The 27,851-nt window shown below is 52.3% G+C and overlaps 2 protein-coding genes across 4 annotated transcripts in view; one reads left to right on the top strand and one right to left on the bottom strand.

Moving 5' to 3' along the window:
• On the top strand, window positions 1–21,857 carry LOC125623365 (alpha-2-macroglobulin-like protein 1). The gene is given in 30 exon segments (XM_048822583.2): window positions 1–193; window positions 680–764; window positions 1,704–1,824; window positions 2,046–2,160; window positions 2,672–2,781; window positions 3,546–3,713; window positions 4,033–4,263; window positions 5,016–5,079; window positions 5,500–5,645; window positions 6,552–6,701; window positions 6,958–7,110; window positions 7,938–8,049; window positions 9,690–9,771; window positions 11,152–11,377; window positions 11,492–11,618; window positions 12,306–12,427; window positions 12,996–13,050; window positions 13,980–14,063; window positions 15,303–15,479; window positions 15,624–15,705; window positions 16,583–16,739; window positions 17,068–17,142; window positions 17,781–17,943; window positions 18,705–18,919; window positions 19,188–19,403; window positions 19,529–19,653; window positions 20,179–20,269; window positions 21,144–21,212; window positions 21,573–21,675; window positions 21,817–21,857. Coding segments are annotated over 30 exon segments (3,858 nt in total).
• Window positions 20,263–27,851, bottom strand: part of LOC125623371 (alpha-2-macroglobulin-like protein 1) — a 19,554-nt gene continuing 11,965 nt past the window's right edge. For 2 of the 3 annotated variants that reach the window (XM_075120481.1, XM_075120482.1), the window contains exons 11-13: window positions 25,413–25,513; window positions 24,434–24,475; window positions 22,870–23,132 (exon numbers count right to left, since the gene is read on the bottom strand). In XM_075120481.1, coding sequence (XP_074976582.1) covers window positions 25,427–25,513 — 87 coding nt within the window. In that variant the 3' untranslated portion in view covers window positions 22,870–23,132; window positions 24,434–24,475; window positions 25,413–25,426. Of the gene's footprint in view, window positions 21,600–22,869; window positions 23,133–24,433; window positions 24,476–25,412; window positions 25,514–27,851 lie in introns of those variants that run through there. The other variant, XM_075120487.1, reaches the window with a different exon arrangement.

Genomic DNA, 27,851 nt, shown 5'->3' with positions numbered 1-27,851 from the left:
ATGGTGGCTGCCTTTTTTTCTCTCTGAGAGCAGGACCCCAACCGTAACCGGATTGGTCAATGGCTGGATGTGCGACCGAGGCAGGGCATTGTGGATCTCTCCTTCCAGTTAGCTGATGAACCTTCCCTGGGGACTTACACCATCAACGTGGCCAGCACAAAAGCTTCCAGTACCTTTAGTGTTGAGGAGTATGGTATGATGAAACGTGGAGGGGAGAGATCTGAGGAGAGGAAACTCCTATCAATCAATCGGGTTTCTAATGGTCCAAAAAAATGTGACGGCAAAACATTTTCGTCCGAGTAGTGGGTTAATGATCATATACCATCTGAGAGCCAAGATTAATCACATGCCAGTGGAGGAGTCCACACCTGGGGAGGATCGCACCTGATGGGGTGATGCGGGAATCACAGTCAGGACAAGTTGAAATGTCACTTCACCAAGATGCCTAGTTAATACTTGGGCTGGAATAGTATGACAGCAGTGCTGGAAATTCCTCCAACACCATTTCATTGAGGGATCCCAGCAGTGACCTATAGGATACACTCCTCCCCTTGTTCATTCACTCCTGGCCTACACCCCCCCTATACACCCACACACCCTGTTCTCTTGTGAGACCCCTCCCTGAGCCTATATCCTGGCAGCCTGCTCTTCACCTGCTCTCTCTGGCTTTTCCTTCTAGTGCTGCCAAAATTTGAGGTTTTCTTTGAGGGGCCAACTCAGATTTATGCATTGGATAAAACCTTCCCGCTCCACGTGTGTGGCAGGTGAGGAGGCTGCTTTGCGGGGAGGGAGCTGCTAATCAGTGGTCACGCACCCCTTCCCCAAGCCCCTGCCCTTCCCCTGAATCCATCAAAGGAAAGAAATGGGAAAGGAGAAGGGGCAAACGTTGGGTTCCTCTTCAGATACCAAGAGATTCACTGGGTAATGCAAGATCCAAGCCATTGTCTTTCCCTGTGGAAGATCTACATAAATCCAGCTAGAGAGTGGCTCTCGCTCAGAGAGGGGAGCCCTGTGCTAGGCTGGAGAGACTGTCTCCTTGGAAGATACACATGCCCACCTGAAAAGAGCTGGGGTAGGGTGAGGTACACATACCAGGCTGGAGAGACCCTTCTTGACGCGAAGGAACACGCACCATCACTTTTGGGAAGAACACACCACTTCTCATTGCTTAAACTCTGCTGACCGTATTTGCTTCATAGGCAGAGTGGGTGGATTTCACTGGAGCCACAACTGTTAGCAATGGCTAATGCGGGGGTGGGGGAGGGTGGGGAAGGAGGATGAGCGAATGCTCTACTGCTACTTGGATGGTGTAAACTCCACAGAGCGGAGAAAATGTTCAAGAAGACACTGAATGGGGAGAGCCAGGAGCGAAGGGGTAAATTTCAGGCTGCGTTATGGGGAAACATTCTTATCACTGATTTGCTAGACTGTGACATCATCCCCCCACTCAGAAGTGTGGAAGCCCCAGCTTAGGTTATTTGAAATCAAACTGGGCAAAGCTCTGAAGAAGAGACTGTCACATGGGGATACTGGTACTGACCTCCCTCACAGTGGAGGTTTCATTTGTGAGTGTTTGAGATCCTGAGGAGGGAGGCACCCATAGAGGAGCACAGTGCGCATGCCACCCCACACTCTACGATATTTCTCTCTTTCCTTAGTGTTTCTCTCCTGGTTTTCTTTCTCCTCTGCCCTGCCCCTCACAGGTACACCTATGGGAGAGCAGTGCAGGGCACCGTCCGAGTGACCCTGTGTCAGAAAGCTTGGCGATCCAAGCGGCCCCCAAGACACTTTGGCACAGATATCTGTGAGGAGTACAGTGGCCAGGTGAGCTGGTTAGCCAGATCGGAGAGGGTAAGTGGGTAGGAAGGGAGCACTGTGGAGACAGAGGTGTCAGGGAAAGGGAGGGACAGGAGAGGGCAGCAGCACTGCCCATTCGGTAGCATGGGAAATAGTTGCACAAAGCTTGTGTAGCCCAGTAACTCCTTCCTGTCTCCACTGTCCCTCCACTCAGGCACAGCTAATGCATGCTCCCTTTCCACTTCCAGACCACCAGCAGGGGCTGCTTCTCCACTTCTGTGAGCATGGCAGTCTTTAACCTCACCTCCTACGAGTATGACAGCAAGCTCAGTGCAGACGCCTCTCTGGTGGAAGACGGCACAGGTGAGCACAGATGCATGAGACACGTGGAACCACATGGTACAGGGAAGGGGCCGAGATGGAAGGTATTTCCAGACTGGTCACACCAATGGCGTGGGAGGGGATCAGGAGCTCTTCATCCCTCTTTTTGTCCATTCCTTTCAGAGCGCTGCGTCAAGGCATCAGGAGAGCCAGAGAGCTTTCTGGGCTGCGTGTGTCCTGCAGAGATCTCTGCTCTGAGGCAGTGTTGCTTCACAATGGGGTTGGGAGTAGCTGTGAATGTAGGGAGTGATTTTACAGAGGTGCGTTTGACAACTCTGGGGAAACATGCCATGCTAACAGTCTCTGTGTCTCTGAAGGGTACAGATGCCAAGCAGGAACTGTTTAGCAGGTTCCCACTGGGGGTTACAGGAATAATGAAATGAAATCAAACAAAGGCTGGATAACCAGGGGCCATTCTCTAGGTGGAGTCATTCCCTGGTGCCAGCTTCACTAGCTTTCATCCCTCACCCCACCCTCTCTCCCTTTCACTTAGGGGTGCAAATCAATGCCTCTGGCCAATTCCTCATCTCCAGGACAGCTGGGACTGCCACTTTTGAGAAGCTGGATGATTACTACATCCCTGGAGTCCCCTACAGAGGGAAGGTGATTCTCCCCATCTCTTCCCTTCCCCTAGTTTGCAAGTGAATTTAGTGGCTGATAAATTGTGCTGAACCAACACCTGGTGGAGAGCTGACAAGATCTCTTTGTCCCCACTATGTATACAGCTTCCCTCCCTCTCCCCCGTGTCAATGGGCCTTAGTCTTGCTTTAGATGTACTCCCACTAGGCTGGCAGAGAAGTTCATTCAGCATCTGTTCGAGGTACAGCCACCTGTGGGGGACATGTCCCCTCACCCCAAGGTTTTCCAGTGCTCTTTTTGCTCTCTGCACTCTGCAAGAGTTGGGCATTTTCACACCACATCCACCCTCCTTCCCCAGTTTTCTTAGGTAGTTTCACCTCTGATTTCTGCTGAGAGTCAATCAAAGGGGTTAATTAATGCCATTAGCAGATGTAATTGGACCCCTGTCCAATAGGAACTGGACTGACCCCCACCAACTCTTTTCACACAGGCCACCATATAGCTGAGGGTGGACAATTTTCAACCACTCTCAGCTTGGCTGATACTGAATACTTGGCTTTAGAGGTAGGAAAGCTTAATATCCCTTTTGCCTGACATGGCTTCAGACTGGAACCAGTGCCCTAGAGGTGAAAAGAGCCAGCTCCAATTCCCCTGAGCCAGCCAGTGCCCCTGCTCTAGGGCTAGTTTGCAATCAGTGCTCTGGAGGTGCATTAATCATGGGCCGGATGCGTAGGACACTAAAGGAGATGAGAGATCTTAGTTTTTATGTCCCTCTGTGGTGCAACCAGATTAAACTACAGGATCATCTTGGGGATATTATGAAAAGCGCAAAAGTTTACCTCGTGATAAGCTACATGGGGCGACGGTTTAACAAAACATACATCACAGATGGCACTGGGAGAGCTTCATTCAACATGGACACAACTGCCTGGAATAGCTCGTCGGTCTCTTTGGAGGTAAGTCCAGAAGATTCAACACTTGTGTTCATGAACGTGAAGACCTGGAACCAAACAGCCCAGCCAACACCCCCGAGTCTTGCCCCTGCAGCCCCTCTGCTATTCCAGTCCTGGGCTCCCTACACGGCTCTGGCTTATTAGGAATAGCCTTTCCCAAGGGAAGTGGTGGAAGCCCTATCTCTTGAGACATTTATAGCTGGTCACGAACAATGGCCTAGAGCATAGACTGCCTTGGTGTGGGTTGGGGAGAAGGAGGAGATAAAATGTGACTGTACAGGTCTTCATCCCTAATTTCTGTGTGTCTGTGACCTTATCCTAGGGAAGATTCAAACTGGAGGATCTGGTGCAGGAACCTGGGAAGATCAACGTTGGTTATGTGAACACTTACCAGTACCTGCAGCCATTCCATGTCACAACCAAGAGCTTCCTGAAGATACACCCACTGCCGGGAACGCTGCCCTGCGGGCTGAAGCAGAATGTCCAGGTTACATTTGCCCTCAGCCGGAAGGACCTGGGAGAAGGAGCCAGCTGCATGGATTTCACCTACTATGTGAGTCACAGTGGAGGGATAATCATGAATGGGGAAGGGGAGAGCAGCCCACATTGGGGTGGGATGCTGAGCTGAAGCCTACAGGGAAACACTGTAGCTGTCGCTTAATTTCACACTGAGGGAAAGTGCCAGATGGGCAGGCACTCTGGGTGCTGTATGTGGAGTGGCAGTTCAAACTTCTCCACAACATGACCCTCAGCTGGGCCCTAGGGACATCTCCATGGGTGAGAGAGGAGTTCAGTCTGTGTGGTTTATTCCATCCTTGGCCTCTGCTGAGGCTGCCAACAGTAGGCCACTCAGCGTCAATAGGGATGGTGGGTTTTTCTGATGCACACGCTTCTCTCACTAGGAACTGGACTGAGAACCCCTCATTCCTTTTAGACAGGCTGCCAAAAAGCCACCCAGTGGGAATGACTTCTGGTCACTGTTCATCCAGGCTTGATTAGAGTCTGTTCTCTGGAGGTGAAAGACCCCATCTCCCACACCCTGATCCGTTGACACACTCATCATCCATCCGTTGCCCCTGACCTGGGGTCAACTCATAACTGGTTCCCTTGGGGGGGAAGACTCCTCATCCCATTCCCTGGTCTCCCTGAATCAGCCAGTATCCTAGAGGTGAAAAGACCCTTATCTTAGAGCCTCAGTTCCATCAAGGGTGCAACCTGTGTGCTATACTTGGGTGCATGGGGTGGGGTTGATTGCATTCTGAGGATAACAGCATGCAAATTCATCTAGTTTTTCTCCTCTCTTAGGTCACTGGGAAAGTCGGGATTGTCGTCAGGGGCCAGAAGAACATACGGATTGGGAAACTGAGCAGTGAGTTCTGACACTTGGTCCCAGGGCTGATTTAGAGGGTGGAGTTCCTAAAGGGCTCCTGGAGGCCAATGGTCATAGGTTTCCCTTAAAATCTCCCTTGGTTCTGAGTAACCTGGTTCCATGGCTGAGTTATAACACATGGGCAATAGATGAGAGGCTTGTGGGAAGAAATCATAGCCTCTGGGACAAAGGAAATTGAGGATGGAATGATGGAGTAGGGAGGGAGAGAAGGGAGGAGAGACTGAAAAGGATTGAGGGAAGGATAGAGCAGAGAGGAGGACATGGAAAAGAAAGTGGAAGGATAGTGGGAGATGCTTCAATACCACAAGGAAGGGTGCGTTAGACATTCAGGGAGGCAGAGGGGATAGGAGGAGATCTTGGTGGAGTTGTGATGGTAACACTTTTTCTCTTTCCATCAAGCACTGAAAGGCTCCTTCTCCATCCCTCTGACCTTCACCTCTGACTTCACGCCCACCCCTTCATTAGTGGTGTACGCCATCTTCCCCAGCAAAGGAGTGGCAGCCGACAGCATCCAGTTTGATGTTGCCATGTGCTTCAAAAACCAGGTGAGGCTTGCAACTGAGGGGAAAACTGGGGGTGGTGCTGAGGAGGAAGAGCCGGGAGGGATTGGTGCACCTTGGGTAAACCGGAGCCCCAGAGTCTTCAGAGAGGAGAAAATGGGTGCAAGCATTGTGTGAAAATGCAGGTCCCAGGGGCACAGAGCTTCCACAGTGACTGGTCTGCATGAGAGTATTTAGAGTGGGCAAGGCACCAGCTTCATCTAGTCTGGTCTCACTCCTTTTCCTATACCAGATCAGACCATAAGTCTGCCTAATGCAGTATCCCACCTTCCACAGCGCTGGATCATCAAGTCTGGTTTCCTTCATCCAGCCATGGCCACTACCTGCTGTCACAGAGGAAAGTGAGGCACCAGGATGCATGTGGTCAGTTGTCCAGTGCTGTAATGCCATTTACCCCTGGACTTATCACTGCTTTGCCTGTCCCAGCGATCTCTTGCTGTCAGAGATGGCTTTTGGGGCCCACAGAATCTGCGTCGAAGGGAGTCAGTGAATCCTGGGGGGAGGAGGCCTCTGTGGGACAGTTCAGAGTGTGAAGTGGGAATCAGCTGCTGTCTCCATGCACTGAGCAGTGCTCTGCTAGCTGTGCCTAGCCTTGGGGCAGAGTTAGAAGACCAAAGGTCTGGGTGAGCTCCACTAAAAAGACCCAGCCACCATGTCTTCCCAACCAAAACACTGGGTAGGGCTGAAAGGAAAGATCCACTGGCCCCACTGCCAGACAGAGCAGAGGCACAGAGAGTGAGTGAACAGAGGAAAGAGCTGGAGAGGGTGTTTGCCGTTGGCGAGTGGGGATGAGAAAAAGAAGGGGTGGAGATGGAGGGGTGGGAAGGCCCATAAAGGTAACATCTCTTTTTCTCTTCCACTGTTGCTTGCTTTCCCCATGTGCTGATCAAGGTGAAGATGGGCTTCTCAGCTAAAGAAACTCTCCCAGGATCGACAGTCCAGCTCCAGCTTCAGGCAGCTTCCGGCTCGGTGTGTGCAGTCCGGGCAGTGGACAAGAGCGTGCTCCTCATGAGGCCAGAGAAAGAGCTCACCAACCACACAGTGAGTGACTGTCTGTCCCTCAGAGTCATGCTCACCAAGGACCAGGGATGGATTGAGGAGACACAAAGGGGGAGTGACTTGTGAACCAGCAGGTCTGCAGGGGAATGGGCTGGAGTTGAAAGCTGGGGCTGTGGGGTGAAGGGTGTTTCTGTGCTAGGGAGGGGCAAGTGTGGGACATTTGTCTCTGGGATGGTGTGAGGGTGATAGATACCTGCTCCTCCCTGCCTGGTTCTTTCCATTCTGTTGGTTTCCCTAGGTCTATGAGTTATTCCCTTTCATACACCGCCATGGGTACCCCTACCAAGTTGAGGAATACCCAGATCTATGTGTGCGACTTCCACCTTTATTACCAGTGGTGTCACGGAGGCCTTGGTATCCCTATCAGCCGGATGTCTTTAACCTCTTCAGGGTAATTGTCTCTGATCCTTTCCTGGAATCTGCATGGAAATGGCACCTGGGAAAACACAAGCCAGTGGGAAAGTGCCCTCCCCCAACAGGTTGACTCTCTGCAGTTTATTCCCCTGTGCTTTGTCCAGTCTTAGCTTTAGTGTCCCAAGTGGTGTGTGGTTTCCACCTCATCCCTTGGGGAGACTGTGCCACAAGCTCCTAGAATTCATCATTACAAGACGCTCCCGATTTCTAGATCATTTTCCTCCAGGGATAAGTGTTATCCCCTTTACTCCTTCCCAACCAATAGCCAGGCAGTAACGCTCGCTGGCTGGGGCAGGGCAGGCGAGGTGGGCACCTCTGAGCGGTGGCAGTAGAACCCAGCACTCCTTGGCAGTGCCACCACATTGGGCAGGTGACTTCAGTCAGTGCTTGGGGCTGAGAATCAAATGGGACCTTCAGGAGATTGTCTGGGTGACTCAGTACAGGGCGCTCTCCCATTATGTGCAATGCAGCCCCAGGTGCTCATAGATTTGTCACAGCAGGCAGGGCTGTGCCATGATCCTACGAGGCCATGCAGGGGAATCACGGACAATGAGGCTCAGACCTCTGAACAGCCACAAAGGACCTACGGGGAAGTAAACTGCACCCCAAAAAGAGATGCAGTGATGTGCCGCCCTCCCAGCACAAGGAGGGAACAGGAGTCTGAGGCGTATCCCCTCCTGGGGCAGAGCAGCCCCGTACCACCCTGGACACAAGGCTGATCCCATCAGCTCAGATTAGATCACTGTTATTAATTAATCTAGCCTTGCCATCTTGCAGCTGCTGCTCTCTTTTTCTTCGTAACAGAGCATAGGCCTGAAAATCTTTTCCAATCTCATGATAAAGAAGCGGACTCAGTGCTATTATCCAGTGGACAACAGGCCAACAGCACCCCCACTAAGGCCCATCAGCATCCTGGGTAAGCTTTATTTATTCCCTCCCTCCAGCTGCTGGATGGGTATCCCTGCCTCTGCCTGGCCAATGGATACTGAGAGAAAACCAGGGCTGAGGCCAAAATCCGGAAGTGGAAGTTGCCCAGTGCTTAGTCCTCAGCACAGGGAGTTCTGAGACCTGGGTTCTCTTCGCATCTGTGCCACTGGCCTGCTGTGTTGCCCTGAGCAAGTCACTCCCTCTGTGTGCCTCAGTTTCCCCATCTGTAAAAGGGGCATAATGATACTGCGCTGCCTCACAGTGGGATTATAAGACTTAAATCATTGTTGCAAAGTGCTTTGAGCCCCTTGGTGCTGAGCAATGCAAAGTGTTATAATTTATAATTATAATTAAGTTTACCTGATCTTCTGAGTTGCTATCAAACTATTCTCAAAACTTTGCCCTCTCTGGCCAAGGTAACAGTGATTTCCTTTGTAGCTATTCACTTTGCACTCTCTAAATCTTCTGGCTTCTTCAAATATTTCATGGCTGTCTGTCTCTGCTCTTTCTTTTCAGTATTTCCTTCCTCTTCTCCAAGCTGCTAAACAGATCCTTCACTCTCCCTTTTTCCTTTCTCTTTTGCTTTTTTTTCTTTCTGCTCCTTCAGCAGTCTGGGATGGAGGGGGGGGGGACATCCCAGCAGTCAACTCCCAGCAAAAGAGCCATCCAGAACCAAGACAGATTGAGCACAGATCCCGTTGACCTAGGACAAACTTAAACCACAGATCCATTGTGGGGGGAGCACTATGGAGAAGCGTGATGCCAAGAGGTGGAGATTAGGGTTGGGTGGATTTGTCTCCATGTTCCCTCCCTAGTGCATCTGGGACACTGCGTTAAGGCCCCGGTGACACTTCAGTGGCCTTTGGATCAGGCCCACAATTCAAACACAGTAGGCTGCCAATGGCAGGAGAGCAGTGATGTGACTGGCTGTGCATTGAGGCAGCGGGGCCCACCAGAGGATCACCGTGGCACTTGCAGTTCCCCCAGCATGAAGGGAGGAAAGCCTAGCCGCACCGACAGTGCCCTGGTGCTGTTGGGTAGGCACAGCATAAGCAACCACTACTAAGGCCACCCTGCGGAGGCCTCCCGTTCTCCCCTTTCCCCAAGGCCCTAGCCTCCCTAGGACAATGCTGCTTTCCTTTCCCCATTTCCCCTCCTTTCCCATAGGAGCTTCCATCACCCCAGCCCAATCCCAAGTGCATCCCTCTGCCAGGCTCTTCTTTCCAGGTCCCAGGCACAGCCTAGCTGCCAGCTATCTCTCACCATGTGCCCCATGCTGGGAACACCCACTGCCCCTAATGGGTGCAGCACCCACCCACTTGTCAGTGAGGGGCAGGGCTCCTTCTCAGCTTTGGCACTTAAAGAGTCAGAAGCAGCTCCAAGTAACAGGCCATATAATCCTTTTGGGGGCATTGCGTAGAGACTAATGGAGGGCCAGTCCCCAGGACCAAGTGTGGCTTTGTCCTGAATCTTCCATCTCCAGTGTCAGACTAACCCCTCACTCACAGAGTATCAGCCCTGGCACCCTCCCTCAGCCAGCTGAACTGGCCGTCCCAGTGCTGGACAGTCTGTGGCTGAGGGGGCTAACCTGCCCAAATCCTGACGGGAAATCTGTATTCTTTGTTTCAGGGGCTCCTCCAGAACCCGCTATCCCAGGGAGAGTTCGCCAGTATTTCCCTGAAACCTGGCTCTGGGATTTGATCTCTGTCGGGTAGGTATTGGCAGCTGGATGAATGCCATGGGGGCTGAAGGGAAACTGTGCCCTTTCTTGTTAAGTCTGGGTGATTTCTCCCCAGTGTTTGTATTAAAAGCCAGACCTAGGAATTCTAAAAACCCCAAATGGAAAAGATTTACCAGTCCCTCCATTGTCCCAGCCAGTACAGGTTAGTTCTCACAACACATTCTCCAGGGCATTGTCTAGTCCTGGTTGATGGTGATTCAAGCAATGGAGTTTCCACTGCTCCATTTGGGGAAGTTTTCTCCCAATCAGTAGATCCTAAGTGTTAGGGAATATTTCCTGATCTACATCCAGAATCTCTTGCTTTGCTCAGTTTCTATCACATTTCCTCCTACATAATCTCTCTGTAGCCTCCTGAACCTATCTGGTCTTTACACACCTCCATGATCACAGACAGTTATCACCCCTTTGTTGTCCTTAGTCAAGCAAGACACATTGCTCATAACTCTCATGGCAGGTCCCTTCTATCCATATACCAGATGTAGCAAAGGAGTCACTGTTGACTCTTGAGAGTAGATCAAATGTATTTATACTGACACTAAACACCTATTTTTGTACCAGAGCAAGGGGTTGTCTCCTTTGGTCTTTCTCTTTGAAACAGAAGGGTTTGCTGAGTGTGGATCACATGATTAGACCCACTGCAGAGGAAGCAAAAGCCCAAATCCAAAGATTCCCCAAAGATCTTTGTGGAGAGGGGCCTGAATTCCCCCCACTTGGGTCTGAATTTTGTAGCTGAACCCTATATTTGTAATGTGCCAAACCAAAATCCAGCTCAGAACTTGGGGAGCAGGGTTCAGCTCTTACCGCGCTTAGCACAGAAAAACACTGCTTTTGGTTCAAGACCAAGCATCCCCACTCAGTGCACATCCTCTACTTGGTTCAACACCAAGTTCTCAACTCGGTAGACACTCCCAGCTGAATTCAAAGTGTGGCTCCCACTCCCAGTATCTTTGGGTTGGAACCTACAAATCTGGAGTGTGCCAGGAAACCTTTCTAACAATGAGGGTCTGCTGGACTATAGCAGAGTCTCCTCAAGGGAGGGGATGGAAGCTCCGTCACTGAGGACATTTAAAACGAGCCCTGGACAAAGCCTTGGAGAACAGACTGTAGGGAACTGTCCTGGCCTGGGGGATGGCCCAAAGATGGCCCAGTACAAAGTCTCTTTCCATCTCTTTTTCATTCCTAGGGAGGGCTAATATCAATGGACTAGAGCCAATGGACTAGAGATTAGGGTTACTGGCTGCTCCATAATATCAGGATTGCGACTGCACACACTAAGCCTGGGACCCTGCTTTTTCCCCATTGTAGGGTGGTGGGTTAAATTGCTTTATGTGATGGCTCTCCCCCTCTCAGTCCCACTGGAAACAGGGACATCCCAGTTACGGTGCCTGACACCATCACCGAGTGGAAAGCCGGGATGTTCTGCATGGCCAGGCTGGGCTTTGGACTCGCCTCAACCACAAGCCTTGTGACATTCCAGCCCTTCTTCGTGGATGTGACGCTGCCATACTCTCTGGTCCGGGGAGAGACCTTCACCCTAAAGGCCACCGTCTTCAACTACCTGAGGCAGTGCATCCAGGTGAGTGCCCCGGCACGACACGTGGCAGCATGCCCGATGTAGCAGTCCATGCATCCAGAAGCTGGGCTTTCCAAGGCTGCGCTAATCACTTGCCTACCTCTGTCACTCGCTCAGATCCAAGTATCCCTGGCTAAATCCCCAGACTTCCGGGTGGACTTGTGCAGGAGCTGCAGGTACGTCCACTGCCTGTGTGTAGAAGAATCCAGAACCTTCTCATGGAGTGTGACAGCCACAACACTGGGTAAGGCAGGGACAGTGGTGGAGGGGCGGGTAAGTCCATGACCACTGGACTGTGACAAAGAGGGCCTGGGTGGCACACGGAGATTGGGGAGTGTTATATGGAGCCTTTATATAGGTCCCCACTTGGCTCTCAGTCCAGTCCCTAGTGGGACAAGACACAAAACCACCTTGACACTAATTGCCTCCCCCATCTGTTGACAGGATGGATAGGGTTTGGAGTCCCTCTCTTATGCCCCTCAAAGGCGAGGCAGACTCTTATTGGCCTGGGGTAGGGAGAGGCGCACAGGTACATGCAGGGCAAGCTCGCATTGTTGCTGCCATTCTGGACACAGCCTGTCAATAAAGAGGGTCTCCAGTTTCCAAGGAGCTGCTGAGTCTTCCCTCTCCACCTGCATTAAAGTGCACTTACCCTTTATAGTGATATTCTTAATGGGCCAAAATCACTCCTGGTGTAACATCACTGAGTCACTTACACCAGGGGTCAGTGATGCTGACTAGTCAGCTAGACCAGCTGGCCGATCCAGACCAAAGAGACCATTCAGACTATCAGGACCAACTAGAGTAAGACCTTCTAGCCCAAGACCTTCTAGCCTCCGCCTGATCAGCGTCAGCAAAATGTCAGCTGGAGCACATGGCCTCAGCCTGGCACTGGTTGTGAGAAACAGACACTGTTCAATATGATTGACAGGGACGGCGAATATTAAGGTCAGCACAGTAGTGATGGACAACACGCCACAGTGTGGAGGCAGGAGAACCTTCCCCCCAGCAATGCCACGGAAAGATACACTGATCAAGCCCCTGTTAATCCGGGTCAGTATGAGGCCAGGCTTCCCTCTGTCCCTTACGATTTAGGATCGTGGGTCACCCCATCTCCATCGTTGAAGGGAGGGGGGAGAGTTTGGAGAACAAAGTTCTCATTCTGTGCCATTAGCTGGAGCCAGCATCCCAAAGCCTTTGCACCAGTCACTGCTGTCGCCCGCGCTCCTCTAACGCTCCTGCTTATACCCTCCCCGCTGCACCATTTCCCATGCCACCCTGCACGCCATACCCACACTCCCGTCTGTGCCATTCTCCATCAGACCCCAGCTCCGGCATGTGATCACAGACCAGGGTGGTGCCTCCTTCTAGGTTTGTTCCTCCTCCTCCCCTGACCGGACTGTGACTGGAACACTGGGCTCCTTGTGGAGGGGGACTCCAGCCCAGCCCTATAGGGATAAAAGGAGAGACACCCCAGCCCAAGGCTAATGGGGGTAAAGCTCCTGACAGCTTGGGCACAACCCCTTGAGACCTGAAATCACACATGGATTTTGCAGCTGTTTGGAAATCTTGTTTGTAACCCTGTTTGTCCCCTCCAATGCACCTGTCTCTGCTCCAACAGCCAGAGGGAGTGCTCGTGGAGAAGGCTCACAGCTGCCGGCTGTGCCCTAGAGGAGGTAGGAGAGCTGCACCGGAGGGGTCTCAGGAGCCTTGTCCCTGCTTTGATTGGTGGCAGGGAATGGGACTGGTGTGCAGGGATGGCAGATAAAGGAATATGTAAAAATGTATTTCTTATTCGGCGTGGTGTATCGGGACAGGAAAAGACAAAAAATAATCCCTCTCATTGGCATCCCACTGCGTCTACCACGCAGCCTGGGAGAGAGCACCCTCTGCTGAGCCACCCACGCGGCTTCCTCTAGCACAGCGCCCTCTAGCTCCACACTGACTCAGAGGGAAGAACCCCCCACCCCTCGAGTCCCCCCCATCCCTCCCTGCAGCATTCTAGGTTTTCCCCAGGAAGATGCCCAGCCAAGTGGTGACCAAACTTAAATCTATATGCTTGGAGTTTGGGGTAATGGCTTTCGTATTCGGATGCCATTTTATCTCCGTAATCACTCTGCCAGTGCCTTGTGAAGAGTTAGTACAGGATTTACTGCTGTAAAGGGGATCACTAAGGGCTGTTGGTGAGGGATCTGATGGAATAGGTGGGGCTAGCCAGGTGAAAATGAGCAAAGGGAGGTAAGTTTTTAGAGGTTTTTAAGGTCGGTCTTGACAAAGCCTGGGCTGGGATGATTTAGTTGGGGATTGGTCCTGCTTTGAGCAGGGGGTTGGACTAGATGACCTCCTGAGGTCTCTTCCAACCCTGATATTCTATGATTCTAAGATAGACAGGGTGATAACAAAGCTGGGAGAGTCTCCCTTAGAGGAATGTTGGGAGCTCCATCACTGGGGAATTTTTAAAACTGGGACTAGGCAGAGCCCTGGAGGGTGGACTGCACTGGCCAGGATGATGGGGGAGATCGATGTATTGCTTACCACCTTGTCTCCTTGGTTGGAGTCATACAGCTTGATTTCTAATGCTGTTTCTTTAATGTGTGATCATCAGGAAATACAGTCAAAGACCTTGTGTCCCTCACCCTCCCTGCTAATGTCGTGAAAGGATCAGCCAGAGCTACCATCTCTGTCCTGGGTAAGTTGCCCTAGGGTGTGAGCTCACTGACTCCTGTTACAGACAAACAGGTGCTGAGCTGGGCAGCCATGTCCCATTAGTGACAGGGGAAGCCTCAAAAGATTTGATGCTTGTTTATTAGTGAATCTCTGCAAGATTTTCCAACCACCTTGTTTCAGAAGTTCTAGATTGGCACCCCAGCTTTAAAGGGGAAGGGAATGTCCTGGGGGAAGATCCCCTGCACCTTCCTGAGCAGGACTTTGGAACAAAGAGGCTGCCCGCAGAGAATCCAGGCCAAGGCCTACACTGAGCCCAGTGCTGGCTGGAGCAGGACTTTGGGAGCCTGGCTGGGATATACTCAATAATGCTCACAGCCGTGTACCACACTGCTGAGTTTCACAGCTATAGTGCAGCCTTGCGGTGGAGAACAGACTGGCCTTGGCTGGAATGAAGAAAAAGGGGATTCTTTACTGAGGCTGCTGGACGCAGCCAGACCCTAAGGTTCTCTCTGGCTCTGACTTGTGGATTCATTCATAGACTATGCTGCCTAGTGTAGCAGGACTACTACAGGGCCTGGCCTGGACCAGGCAGTCATGGCCCGGGCTCCTGACTGCACTAGAAGAGACTTAACTTCAGAAAGCCCCTGAGATATTACAGAGAACAAGGCTTTTCCCCCTCATATTTACAGCATTTTTCACTTCCCGTGAGGTGAGAACAGCTACCGTCCTGTTTGGATTTCAGTCTTCTCATCTGGCCAGATAAGATTGAGGCAACTGCAGTGATGAAACAGAATGACACCCGAGCTGCCACTGACCTACTAACACTATCTGCTTGCCTCAAAGGCCAGGAAAATCTCAGGCCCTGCAAGAATGCCTCTGGGTTACTCTCCCTGTGTAACGTGGTCACCTGTCAGCACAGCCAGAGAAACAGCCCCACTGGTGTCCTTTTACAAGCAGGGCTCATTGTCATTAGCGTTCAGCTCAGCTTTTTTAACTGGAGGATTGAGGCAAAGGTTTCCAGTCGGTTCGCACTCTATCCAACCTGTGTTGTTCTCCCCAGGTTAGGCATTTGCCAAACACCCATAACGTCCCGTGACTGAGTCCCCCTCCTCCATCCCCGCAGCCATAGCGCTCATCCTGGTAATTAAAGATTGAGCTGTCAGATCCGGACTGGGCACCCCAGGTCGTTTTGAATGATCAGCTGCAAGAAAGCATTTAAGATTGCACTGAAGGCTCTTTTTTTGCCTCCCCCCCCCGGCAGGGGACATCATGGGGACGGCGCTGCAGAACCTGGACCGGCTGGTGCAGATGCCCAGTGGCTGCGGGGAGCAGAACATGGTGCTGTTCGCCCCCATCATCTACGTGCTGCAGTATCTGGAGAAGACGGGGCAGCTGACCCCGGAGATCAGGGAGAGGGCGACAGGATTCCTGCGCAGCGGCAAGTATCCTGAGCCCAGCTCCAATAGTGTCCAATCTGGCACCGGCCACGCCAATAGCCCCTCTCCTGCACCTCCCCTGGAACTACCGGCCTTCACCCTGGCACAGCTGTGCAGTATATGAGTTTTCTTTCCCCTCTCCCCAGGGTACCAGAGGCAGCTCCTATACAAGCACAGCCATGGTGCATACAGCGCCTTCGGGGAGCACGATAGAGAGGGGAACATGTGGTAAGAGCTGGTGCCTTCCCTTGCTTCCGATGCTCAGCCTGAACAGATGCGAGCTACTACCACTGGGGAAAGATCCTCTGATACACACATGCCTTCACTGGGAGCAGTGACGCTGAGAAAGACCTAGTGAGAGCAGATTAGATAGGAGTTGGCAATGTGATATGGCTGCTAGATGGGCAGTGTGGTTTTGGGTGGCACACACAAAGGCATCGCCCCATGGAGCAGGGCGGGCGTAGGGAAAGCTAGTGCCCCTCTCTATAGCTCTGGGCATCCCAGGGGCTGGAAGTCATTGACTGACTTAGAGAGCTCAGAGAAGAGAAACCAGACTGATCAGGTGGGTGGAGGAGAAATGGAAATTGCTGAATCTGCCTGGCTTGGCTCTGTGATGCCATAATCACTCCCCGCCCCCAGCCCCCTTAGACAACTGCCCACAGGTATCTGCAAGACATAAACAAGAAGGAGAGAGAGGGATTAGTGGTTGGAGGCATGACAGGCTACCTGGAGATCATGGGATGGAATTAAGAAAGGGGGAATATAGATTGAAGATTAGGAACTCTTCCTGGTAGTGAGAGGGGGGAACTGATTCCCAGGAGAGGAAAGCAAGGGCCCATCACATCGGACTTTTCCAACTAGACTGGACAAAGTCCTAGAACATGTGCTATAGGGAGGCCATGCTGAGTTGGTCCTACAGAGAAGGGCTGGATAGGCCCAAATGGGGAACTTCTACCTCTCACTTTCAATACTGTATGAATCAGATGGGCCAAAGTCATTCTTGGTATAATGGTGCTGAGTTAAATTCTGCTGGGGAGGAATTTAAGCATTTGCATCTGTGTGTCTGTCTGTCTCTCCCCATGCCCCCCCATCCTCACCTTCCTAGGCTGACGGCATTTGTGGTTAAGAGTTTTGGACAAGCCAAAAAATCCGTCTTCATAGATGACAAGAACATTCAAGATGCCCTGAAATGGCTGGAGCTTCACCAGCTCCCCAGCGGCTGCTTTACCAACAAAGGGAGGTTCTTCCACTCTTCCATGAAGGTAAATAGCAGCCAAGCCAGACAGGAGAGCTGGGGAACTGAGCACACATGGGCAGATGCAAAGGAGTGTGGGGGCCAAGGAGAATCCTGGGAGATCAGCCCTGGGATTCCTCTCACCAGCACTATAGTGAACAGAGTCTGGGGTAGATCCCTTAGGATTCTTACAGGGAACACACCCCAAGGAGTCACCTCCCCAACCCTAGAAACCCCTTTAAATAGGAAAATGGGTTTTGGCTAAGCCCCTGGGCACGCCATTAGAATGCCATTTGATTGCTAACTGTGCTGTGTGTCCGCTCTCCCATCTCTCTGTGTGCTGGTACTTCCCGCAGGGCGGTGTGAATGATGAGATCTCTCTGGGGGCCTACATCACTGCAGCACTGCTGGAGCTGGGGCAGCCACTCAAGGTGAGCCCGTCAGCCTCATCCCCCATCTCTCACTTTCCTCCTCTAGGGCCCCAGCTGGGCGCTGCTGTGAGGAAGCTGAGCAGGCTGGACTCCCTCTGGGCGGGCACTGGTGGGGCACTGCTTTAGAGAAGCTCGCACTGCTGCAACCGTTTCCGTGGCTGGGCACCAAGAGGGCAGGGCTCTGAGGGTGTTCCCCTGCTGGCATCTGCCAGGCCAGGTGTTGATAAGGCACTGCCTGGAGGAAGCTCACACGCAGCATAATTGGCATGGCATGACAGAGCAGTGGGGGCTAGTAACACAGGCATCCCTGTGCATCTCCAGGGCAGGCGCATTGTAGAGCTGTTGCAGTGTAGAGTTAAAGTCCGGTCGGTGGGGCAGATTCTGCTCTGTTACACAAGTGTATCTGGAGTAACTCTACTGGCATTCGTGGAGTTGCACCCGTTTCCCAGGGATCAGAGTCTGGCTCATAGTGTTACTCTGTCAGTGCAGTCTCAAGGGGTCTCATTCATCCCCGGTGTAAGCCCGCTGAAGTTGGTGCAATTGTCCTCACATTCATACCTGGCCCTAGCTAGCCTGCAGATAAAGGCATACCAGCTGTCTGAGATGTGACCTCTGTGTGGGCAACTTCTCACGCACAGGGCAGCATGGTGCAGGCGGCCTTACGTTGCCTCATTCACGCCGTTCACAATGTCACCAGTGTTTACACGGAAGCCGTGTTGGCCTACGCCTTCGCCCTGGCTGGGGACTATGAGGTGACCCAGGAGCTGCTGTACAGGCTGGATGAACAGGCCATCAAATCAGGTACTGGGTTCAACTGGCAGCTCTTTAGGGCAGGGATTGTTGTCTGATTTGCTGGGAGCAAAAGCAGCATACACCTGCCCAGCACGGTGTGGTCATTCGGCAGCAGCAGCTCTGGTCAAGCTCCGTGGGGTTTGAAGTCTGTAAAGCCAGGCAGGCTGCTTTGTGAGGGACTGAACAGGGACTTAGAAGGCTGCTTTCATGGCCTTTATACAGGGGCAGTAACTGCACTGCAGGATCAAGGAGTTAGTCCTGGTCAGACATACTCAGCACTAAAACCTAACATGCACACGCAAATGGCAAAACTCTCACCGACTTCAATGGGAGCAGAGGTAAGCCAGGGCCGAGTGCTTTTGAACCCCCCCCCCCCCCAGGAGCTGGTCTCCTGCTGGCTGGCTATCCAGTCACAGTGAATATGGTAACAGGCTACCGTACGTGAAGGGTGTGATCATGAAGAATGAAGAGGAAGTGGATTGTGGGGGTGGATCTCACGGGCTGCCATAGAGCAACTGGGGGCATTCCAGGTTGGACATTCAGGAAACACTTCCTAACACAGAGGAGTCTGTGAGAATGAGCAACTTTCTTCAAGGGAAGGAGTGGAACACTGAGATCTAGGATTGGACAAATCCCCAGAGCAAAGACTGTAGGGAGCAATCTTGGGTTGGGCCCCTGCGGACTACTGGGATGATTCCTTTATGGCTTTCCCCATCTCTGGAGATGTGTTTTCCCCCATGTAACTCGTGTGTTATTTTTTCCTTCCCTAGGAGGCCAAATCCACTGGAGCCCCAAGCCCAGCTCCCCAGCTGCCACAGATTTCTGGCCTAGGACTCAGTCAGTGGATGTTGAGCTGACAGCCTACGTGCTCCTGGCTTACCTCTCCAAACCACGCATAAACGCGAGGGACATGGCCACTGCTGCCGGCATCGTGGCCTGGCTGGCCCGGCAGCAGAACGCCCGCGGAGGGTTTGCTTCCACACAGGTGATGACTGGCTCCCATCAGAGACAGAGCCCCCCTCCCTCCCGGGCATTGGGCAGGCTGTGGCCCCTGCTGCACTCAGGAACAGAGAATCCTTTGGGGAGCGCTCCTGTACTCAGGCAGAGGGAGGAGAAGCCTAGCGCTCGTACCCAGGGGTGCAGATCCCACTGCACTTGGGGGCTGGAGAGGGGGATTCCCCAGGTGCACTGATCCCTCCCTGTGCCCGCAGGGTTTGACACAAACAGTGAGGTAGCTGTCTCTCCCTCGCCAGGACACGGTGGTCGCGCTGCAGGCCCTGGCTAAGTACGCAGCCCGGACGTTCAGCGCATTGGCACAGGTGACAGTGACGGTGAAGTCTCAGAGGAGCTTAGAGAGGAAGTTCCAGGTCACCCACAAGAACCGGCTGCTACTACAGCACGCGCTGCTGACGGAAATCCCCGGGGAGTTCTCAGTGCAGGCCCAGGGCAGCGGCTGCGTCTATGCCCAGGTGAGTCACAGGGAAGTGTGTCTGAGACAAGGGGGAAGTGTTACTGGTGGGGTTTGGGAATTCTGCCGCTTCCCTCTGCATGGAATTTCGGATCTGTCACTTCCCCTTCTCTCGCTCCTCTGCAGACGGTGCTGAGATACAACGAGCCTCCTCCACGGGTCTCCATGACATTCTCTCTGCGCGTCACCACGCAGCTGATGGACTGCGCCCAGGGCAATGCACGTTTCCTCACCGTCCGCATCCACGTCAGGTGACCCTGCGATTCCCCCCATGTATACATCACTCACCTGGGACGCAGCCCCTGCCTGGAGCAGAGCAGGGAGTGTCAGAGCTGGGCAGGGGTTCAGGCCACCTGGGGGGGCGGGGGGGATACAGAGAGCTTTGGCAGCTGGGAACAAGGCAAGCCAAAGGGCTGGGGTGCTCATCCGTGTGGGGAAAGGACAGCAGGGAGGGATGGGGAGGAAGGTCAGGACCAGGTGCCTGGCAATGGGGTGGGACAGTGTGAGGGTCCTGTAGCTTTATCCAGCTGGGGGAGGAGCCTGATAGGTACAGAAAAGGGAATCTCTGAGGGATACCCAAGAGGCTGGGGCAGCTCAGAGCAGTTTGATCCCATTAGCCCCCAGATCTTCGAATGCCAAGGCCTCATCTCCCTGCCAGGACGCTGGGCACCAGTCCCTGTGCACACGAGGGCTAGTGCTGGTGAGGACTGATGGGGAGGAAATGTTACAGCCTCATTTAGCCCCGGCTCACAGTCTGACCATCTCCCCACTCCCAGCTACATCGGGAGCAGAGTCACTTCCAACATGGTGATTCTGGAGGTCTCCCTGTTGTCTGGATTCAGTCTGGCTTCAGGCTCCCACACATCGGTAAGGAATCTTGGCATCAGAATGGGGGCCATGGCAAAGGGTGAGGTGGTGAATCACTGGTGGGATCTGTCCTTGCTGAGAGGGGAGGGAGCTTCCACAGACAGAGGCTCTTAGACAGCTGTGAGGACCCTCACTCAGCTGCCCCTGCAACCTCCTGTAAGACTTGGAGCCTTTGAACCACCTTGGGCCACCACTGATCTCTCTCTACACACTACTCCCAGGCTGCCTAGCATCCGGGAATCTAGAGCCTCCCCTCCCCTGTGTCTGGAGCAGTACTAGCATTCATGAGCTGGGCGAGGAGTCAGACCAAACAGTAGCTGGCCTGATTGTGAATCAGAGCTCAAGTCCAGCAGGCAGACCCAGAACTGCTCCAGCTGCTGCTGAGAGGATTTACAGACTGACACCCAAGACAGGGTCGGTCACGTACAGCATATCCATGCCCTTCGCTGCTGGGATGGGGAGATTGTCCCAGCTCATTTGGAAAGCATCCAGGCAGGACCCTGCTCTTCCCTAGGCCTGCAAGAATTATCATGAATAAAGCACACATTTTTAACAGTGACAATAATGAACCACTAGAACAAGTTACCGGCAGTCATGATGGGGTCTCAATCACTGACAATGTTTAAATCAAGATCTGCTCTAGGAATTATTTTGGGGATGTTCTATGGTCTGTGTTGAGGTCACAGTGGTACCTTCCAGCCTCGGAATCTATGAATAAACTCTCCATGAGGGGACGTCTGAGGAAATGAAACCTGACATAAGGGCAGGGGCGGGGCACTTCTCACACCATTCCTCCGAACCTATAGACCCGGTCACACTCTCTTCCCTGCGGTGAGGAAGAGGAGCTCAGAAATTCTCTTATCTCCTGTCTCAGCTGCAGCAGAGACCCCTCGTTAGGAAAACGGAGGTGAAAATTGATGCAATCTTCATTTATCTAGAGAAGGTAAATTTGAGCAAGAGCTTTTGGTTTGGACAAGAAGTGGGGGTAGCTGAGCTGCAGGGAAGGACTGAGGGGCACTGGTAGAGCTGTGTGGGGAGCCCAGGACTGGAATAGCAGGGGGGCTGCAGGGCAGGACTGAGGGGCATTGGGAGAGCTGTGCAGTGGGGAAGCTTGTATAGCCCTGTCACTCTGTCGGGTGTTTGCCAATCCTAGTAGTTGCTCCTTTTCTACAGTCCTGACCCTCTAATAGCCTGGAGCGCTGCAAGTGGAGAAAGTCACGTCAAGCCCTGACCAAAGCAGCTATGTAACTTCTTTCTCTCTATCCCTCCCTTTCCCTGCTGGTCTCCCTCCTACCTCCACAAGCTGAGTGATGAGTCACAGACCTTCATCCTGCAATTGGAACAAGAGATCGAGGTGAAGGGCCTGAAACCAGCCAACATCAAAGTCTATGACTACTACCAGCCAGGTGGGTGGTGGTGGCTGCTGTGTATCCAGGCAGGGAGCTGAGGCTCTTCCTGGCCTCCAGGCTGTGGCTGAAGGGAGCTGGTGTGAGACTCTGCACCCTCTCCCCTGGGTGTAATTCTGGCTTTCTTGTTTCCCATTGCAGAGGAGCGAGCCCTGGCTGACTATAATGCTGTCTGCAGCTGAGGTAGGTGTGAGCTCTGGCCCACAGTGAGGCTAACCAGTGGCTCGGGAGCTGACAGCTGGGGGCGGGGTGGGTGAGAGTGGATGTCTGGGGTGGGGTATGATGGGAATCCAGAGGGCAGGAGATGCCCCAGGAGACAGTGGGGTGGCTGCTAGGTAGTGGGGAGCACTGGTCAGGACACAGTGAGGAAGCCACTGCAGGGGACTGGGGAAGAGGGGCTGAGTGAGGGTTGGAAGAACCTCTCTGTTGTGCTTGGAGTTGAAACCCTTGTGGTGGGAGGGAGGAGTTGTGGGGAGGCAGGAGCCCTGCTTGTCATGGGGCAAATAGGGAGCAGCAGCTGGGATGGTGCCACCTTGTCTAGGGGGAGAAGGAGGGATCCGGCCTTTGGAGTGGGGCTGAGGTATTTGTCCCCGCCTCCTGGTGGTTCCTGCAAGCAGTGCACATGCCAGGCAGCTGTAGCTGGCTCTGTGCAAGCTGCCTCTGAAGGAATAAAATGGAGCCTCACTCCAGGAAGCACTTCACTGGGGCTGGATCTAAGACAGAACTCTGACCAAGGAGCTCAGGAGCCCACCTACTGCTGGCGAAGGCAGGGCCTGCCCCAAAGCCCACTGAGGCCAAGGGGAGTGGTCGGGCTGGCTCACACCCGTCCTGCCTGTCTCTCCTGGCTCTAACACAGCAGCCCAGCTGCTTTCCCAGATGATACCAAGGGGGACAGAATCGCCAGGTGTTTGGGGTGAACTGCTGCCCCCTGTCTGCTGGGTAATGGCTCTGCCCTGTCTTTCAGTGCAGGGGGAGGAGGCTGGATGGAAGCGAGGCATCCAGCAGTGACTCCCACCACAGCTCAGTGAGATTCCTGCAGCCTCCTGCTGGGAAGTGGGGAAGGCAATGGCTGTGCTACAGTGTGGGGAAGCTGTGAGGGATTCACGGAGGAGCTTCTGGCTGGGGAGACTGGATTATGGCTTCCTTCCCTGCTCACAGTCCCTGTCTGACTTTCCTTTCCAGGGGGAGGGTGTCTTTGGCTTCAAGTCAATTTAATCTGGGGACTTGCCCAAGGAAAAGAATTAAAACAATTGCATGCAAGGTTGGTTTGATGGTCACTGCAGAATGATGGGATCCCGCAGGGATGATGTTAGTGCATCACCAGCAGATGTGAGTTCCCTGGTTCTGGCAATTGATTAGTCCCGTCACCCATAATCTCTCACTATGGTATCAGACATCAGCGGGGCACGATTGACAAAGGCCTGTTGGAAAGCTGTCAGCAACTGACTGTCCCAATCCTGTGAAGAGGAAAGAAAAGGACTTAAAGTGTCCATGACTGAGGAGAGGAGGGGAAAAGAAAGACACACACAACCCTGAGAAAAAACAATACAAGCAGCTGATGGAGATTTAGGACACTTTGGCCACATGGAACTTCACAGCAACAGCAAGGATAGCAATCCCCGCCTGCTGCTTCAACATCCCAGGCCGCAGCCACTTGAGCTAAAGCCAGAGGAGAATCTCACTCCACTGACAGTGTAGGGTCTGTGACAGTAAGTTTCGGGTAGTGCTGATTCCATCCAGCAGAAGGCAGTATTGCAGATGCACACCAGACTGTTCATTACAATAACATTTCCCCCCCTAGCATCTTTCATCTGGGAATGTTAAAGCGCTTTGCACATATGAATAAGCTGAACATCACCACACCCTTTGGAGACAGGTATCTTCCCACTCCCATACCCCTTGTACAGATAAGGGGAAAGGAAAGTGCTCAGATCAAATTATTTGTCCAGGGTCATCCAGCGGAGCCAAGAACAGAGTCTAGATGTCCAAAATCCAAGTCTAGTGCTCTGCTCATACACAGCCCTGCCTCACGAGGAGGAGCCTGTAGCTCTATTGAAACAGACGTTGATCTCTGTCTAAATACAGAGTGATCAGGATCCATTCTGGGGCTCAGTAAAATCCTTGCAATAATGACATGGGCCCCTAACCAGTCAGTTAACTTGCTACTGTGTTCTGTTCAGCCACAGAGTAGAGCCACTCTTATGACAACAGGAGGTGTCTGACTCCTACTGGCCTGACTAACAGACGCCGCAGGGCTTGAGCACTCAGGGACCCCGGAGGACGGCTCTGCAGCCTTGTGTCGTTCCAGCCCCATTTCCAGCCAGCCCCAAGCTGCGTAACTGGATGGTTCGGGGGATCAGCAATACAGATTCTCTCATCACCCCAATTTAAATACTGGCAGATGCATTCCCCTTAACTACAGTCGAACCCCATTTATCCGACCCTCCATTAACCATCTGTCCAGGCTAACCGGACAACCAGCGCACTCAAGTCCAGAAAGGGGCCATCTCTCCTGTGGCCACTAGAGGGTGCCGCAGCATTGCGCTTTCCCATTCTGCAGTTGTCTGGATTTATGTTGATCTGATCCGGCTCTGGTCCCAATTAGATCAGATAAACGAGGTTCTGCTGTATGCAAGTCCCCTCCCACCCTCAGCATGCTTGTCCCAGCTTGGTGTTTTTCTTGAATGAAACTTTCAGGCCTCCCAGTGTGCACCAGACAGTCACACACAAAGCATGAGAGGATGCACCATCTACTCACCTCATAGGCAGGGGGCGCCATAGTCTGTCACAGCATTTTCTTCTGTAAGAGGCAGGGAAATTGACCATGAAACACATTTGTCAGAAACCATGAAAGCAGAGCCGAATGCAGTGCCAGCACATTTGCTCATAGTAAAGAGAGAGCATACCCTAGCCTGGCTAGACTCAGAATTGCTGATCTGTGTGTCATAGGCCCTGCACTGGTAACAGCTATGGGGGATTCTCCTTTAGCTCAAGTGGTCAGGGCCTTGGCTTTTGGAGCAGTGCATTCCAAGAACAGTGACGTCCTTGGCAGCCTCAGAGTTGGCCCAGAACAACACCACTCCTTGACATGTCTCTAGCTCCTCACCTCTTGAAGATCCCAGGGCAGACGGGATATTATTTTCCCTATTACCTAAACCACCCACCATTGTGCCTCTCTGTCTACATTCCCTCACACAAAAGGAAAGCTCTTTTGGGTTCTGTCCTCTTCTTTTGTCAGAAGGGTCAGGCTCCCAGAGGAGACATCAGTCCATCCATTATGAAAACACTGGCACTTGCAGCATGCCCTAAAGTTCGCAGGCTCCGGGCTCAGCTGGATCTGCCTGAAGAGCAAGTTCTACAGCCCTGGCTCTCTGCAGGGAAATCTCTGCCCCCGGCCCCTGTCTGCTTCACCCTAGCGCTCGCTCCGCTGCAGTGAACAGACTGCTCACTAGGACACCGGAGAGCAAGCTCAGCTAGCACGTGTACAGCAGGGGGCAGGACGCAGGGCCGAGGGAGGGATTGGCCAGATATTCGCTATCAGACAGGTCTCTCCATCAGCTTCGATTTGAAGGAATCGGAGGTTCTGAGCTGCCGCTACAAATTGCTCATCCTGAGAGGTGCTGCGCTACCATGACAGGCATCGATTTCAAGGGGTGCTGTGAGTGCCCAGCGCCTTGCAGGATCGGGCCCCAGACTTCTGAAATAGTATAGCCACTGGTCAGCAGTTCTGAGCTCACCCGGCATGTAGTAATCAGAGTCCTTCGCGTTGGCAGGCTTCAGGTCCTTCACTTGGATTTCTTGCTGCACCACAAGGGTAAAGTACTGAGTCCCGAGTCAGCTAAAGAGCAGAGATGCAAAGGCAGACATTACAGCCAGAACCAAGATCTTGTGTGATAATGTTCGCCTACAGCCAGCCTCTGTAGGGAGGGGGGGTTACCCACCATGGAAATGCACTATCATCCTAGTCCCATTTTGAGAGTCCTCTTTTCACTGTACACCACGGTCAGCCCTGATCCCAGCTGTAGGCCCACGGGAGATTTCCCCTTTCTTTATAGCTTGATGCTCAAATGTGACCTTGAACTGTGGGTGCCTCCATCTGTGCCACTCTTTAGACACCTGGGGCCTGACTGTCCCCTGCCATGCGCCTTGTGCAGTTGTGTCCACCAGTGCAATGTGCAGTCAGAATGTTAGCACCAGCGTGGATGAGTGGAGAATTCTGATCTGGCAGCATGTCACATACTGTGGACTGGTGTAAAACCAAGACAGAGAGAGACAGCGTTTTAAGGCCAGAAGGGATGTTTCCTGCCCGATCACCTAGTCTGACCTGCTGTATATCACAGTTCATCACCACCACCACCCAGCACCCGCACACTAAACCCAACCAAAATGACACCGAGTATTACAGTCCTCAGGAGACTACACTATTATGTGCCACAGGCAGAGACTAGGAGGGACCAAGGTGCACCAGTGACTGAGGCCCCTGCAATGACAGGGAAATAATTAAGTGAGATATACCCAGGTGATCCTGGCATATGACTCACACTGCACAGAAAGGAGAAAAAACCCAGGGTCTCTGCCAGTCTGACAGGGCGGAAAATTTCTTTCCAACCCCAGACATGGTGATGTTAGACCCTAAGCTTGTGAGCAAGACCCAGCCAGCCCAGCATCTGAGAGAGAAAATGCTCGGTGCCACCTCAGAGCCCCTGGCCCACCCTCCCTCAGTCCCATCTCCAGCCCCAGCCATCCCTGCTGCTTCAGAGGAAGGCGATTAAAAAAAGAAAAAAAAACTCCCAAAATACACTGGGGGGGAAAAATCCCTTCCTGGCCCTGGCAGGTGGTCGGCTGAAGCCCTGAAGCATGAGCTTTAGGAACACAGGACATAAACCAGAAGCGAGCCGTGGGGCTGCTGAGCCCTGCTCCCACCATCACATGCACCTCTGTCACACAATCACACTCATACATTCATCCAGCTCTCTTGAAACAAATTCAGTGGTTTCCCCCCACAGGGTGGTTGTTCCAGAACCTCAGCTGTCTGATGGTAAGAAAACTTCTAATTTCCACCCTGAATTTGTTCATGACTAATTTACATTCATTTGTTCTTGTGCCAGCATTATCCTTTAGCTTAAGTAGCTCTTCACCCTCCCTGTCATTTCCCCGATGTATTTATAGTGAACAATCACCCTTCCTTTTGCTAGATTGAATGAGCCAAGCCCTTCCAGTCTCTTCTCATAAAATAGGCCCTTCGTTCCCCTGATCATACTAACAGCTTGTCTGCATCTGTTTCAGTTTAAATTCATCTTTCCTGAACGTGGACAACCAGAAATTGTACACAGTATTCCAGATGAGGTCTTACCAGTGCCTTGAATAATGGCATTAATATTTCTCTCTCTACTGGAAATGACTCGCCTGATACATCACCTCCCTGAGTGTAATATCTGATACATTCAAGGATCGCATTTGCTCTTTTCTCAACCACATCACACTTGTGTCTCATAGTCATCCTATGGTCAGCCTTAACACCCAGGTCTCCCTCTTTCTCTGTCCTTTTAACTGATGAGCCCCCAGCTTGAAGCAGAAATTCTTATTATTAGAACCTAAGTGCATGACCTTGCACTTTGTACTATTGAATTTTATTCCATTTCTGGATTCCACTCCAGTCTTCAAAGTCATCCACATGTTCCTGTGTAATATTCCGATCCTCCTCTCTATTGACGATGCCTCCTAACTGTGTATCATCAGGAAATTTCCTTTTCTGTGCTAAGGTCATTAATAAAAATATTGCATAAGATTGGCCCCAATCTGATCCTTGAGGAGCTCTGCTAGTAACCTCGCTCGAGTCCAATAATCCACCTTTCAGCACAACCATTTCCTTCTCCTCTTTAGCCAGTTCTTTTTCCACCATACAATGCTTGTACTGACCCTGTCTTCCCTAATTTAACTAATAACTTCCCATGTGGTACTGTGTCAAATGCTTTACTGCAGTCCAAGTATATTAGATCTACCGTACTTCCCTTATCTAAAATACCAGTTCCTTTTCCAAAGAAAGAAATCAGGCTAGTCTGGGATGCCCTACCTTTGGTACACCCATGTTGCATTGCATCCCCTTTACCTCTACGAATATAATTATTCTTGCCTTCACAATTTGCTCTAAAACCTTGCATACTACTGAGATCAGG

The sequence above is a fragment of the Caretta caretta genome, chromosome 1, assembly GCF_965140235.1.
Source record: "Caretta caretta isolate rCarCar2 chromosome 1, rCarCar1.hap1, whole genome shotgun sequence".
NCBI lineage: Eukaryota > Metazoa > Chordata > Testudines > Cheloniidae > Caretta > Caretta caretta.
This window is presented reverse-complemented; position numbering and strand designations above follow the sequence as displayed.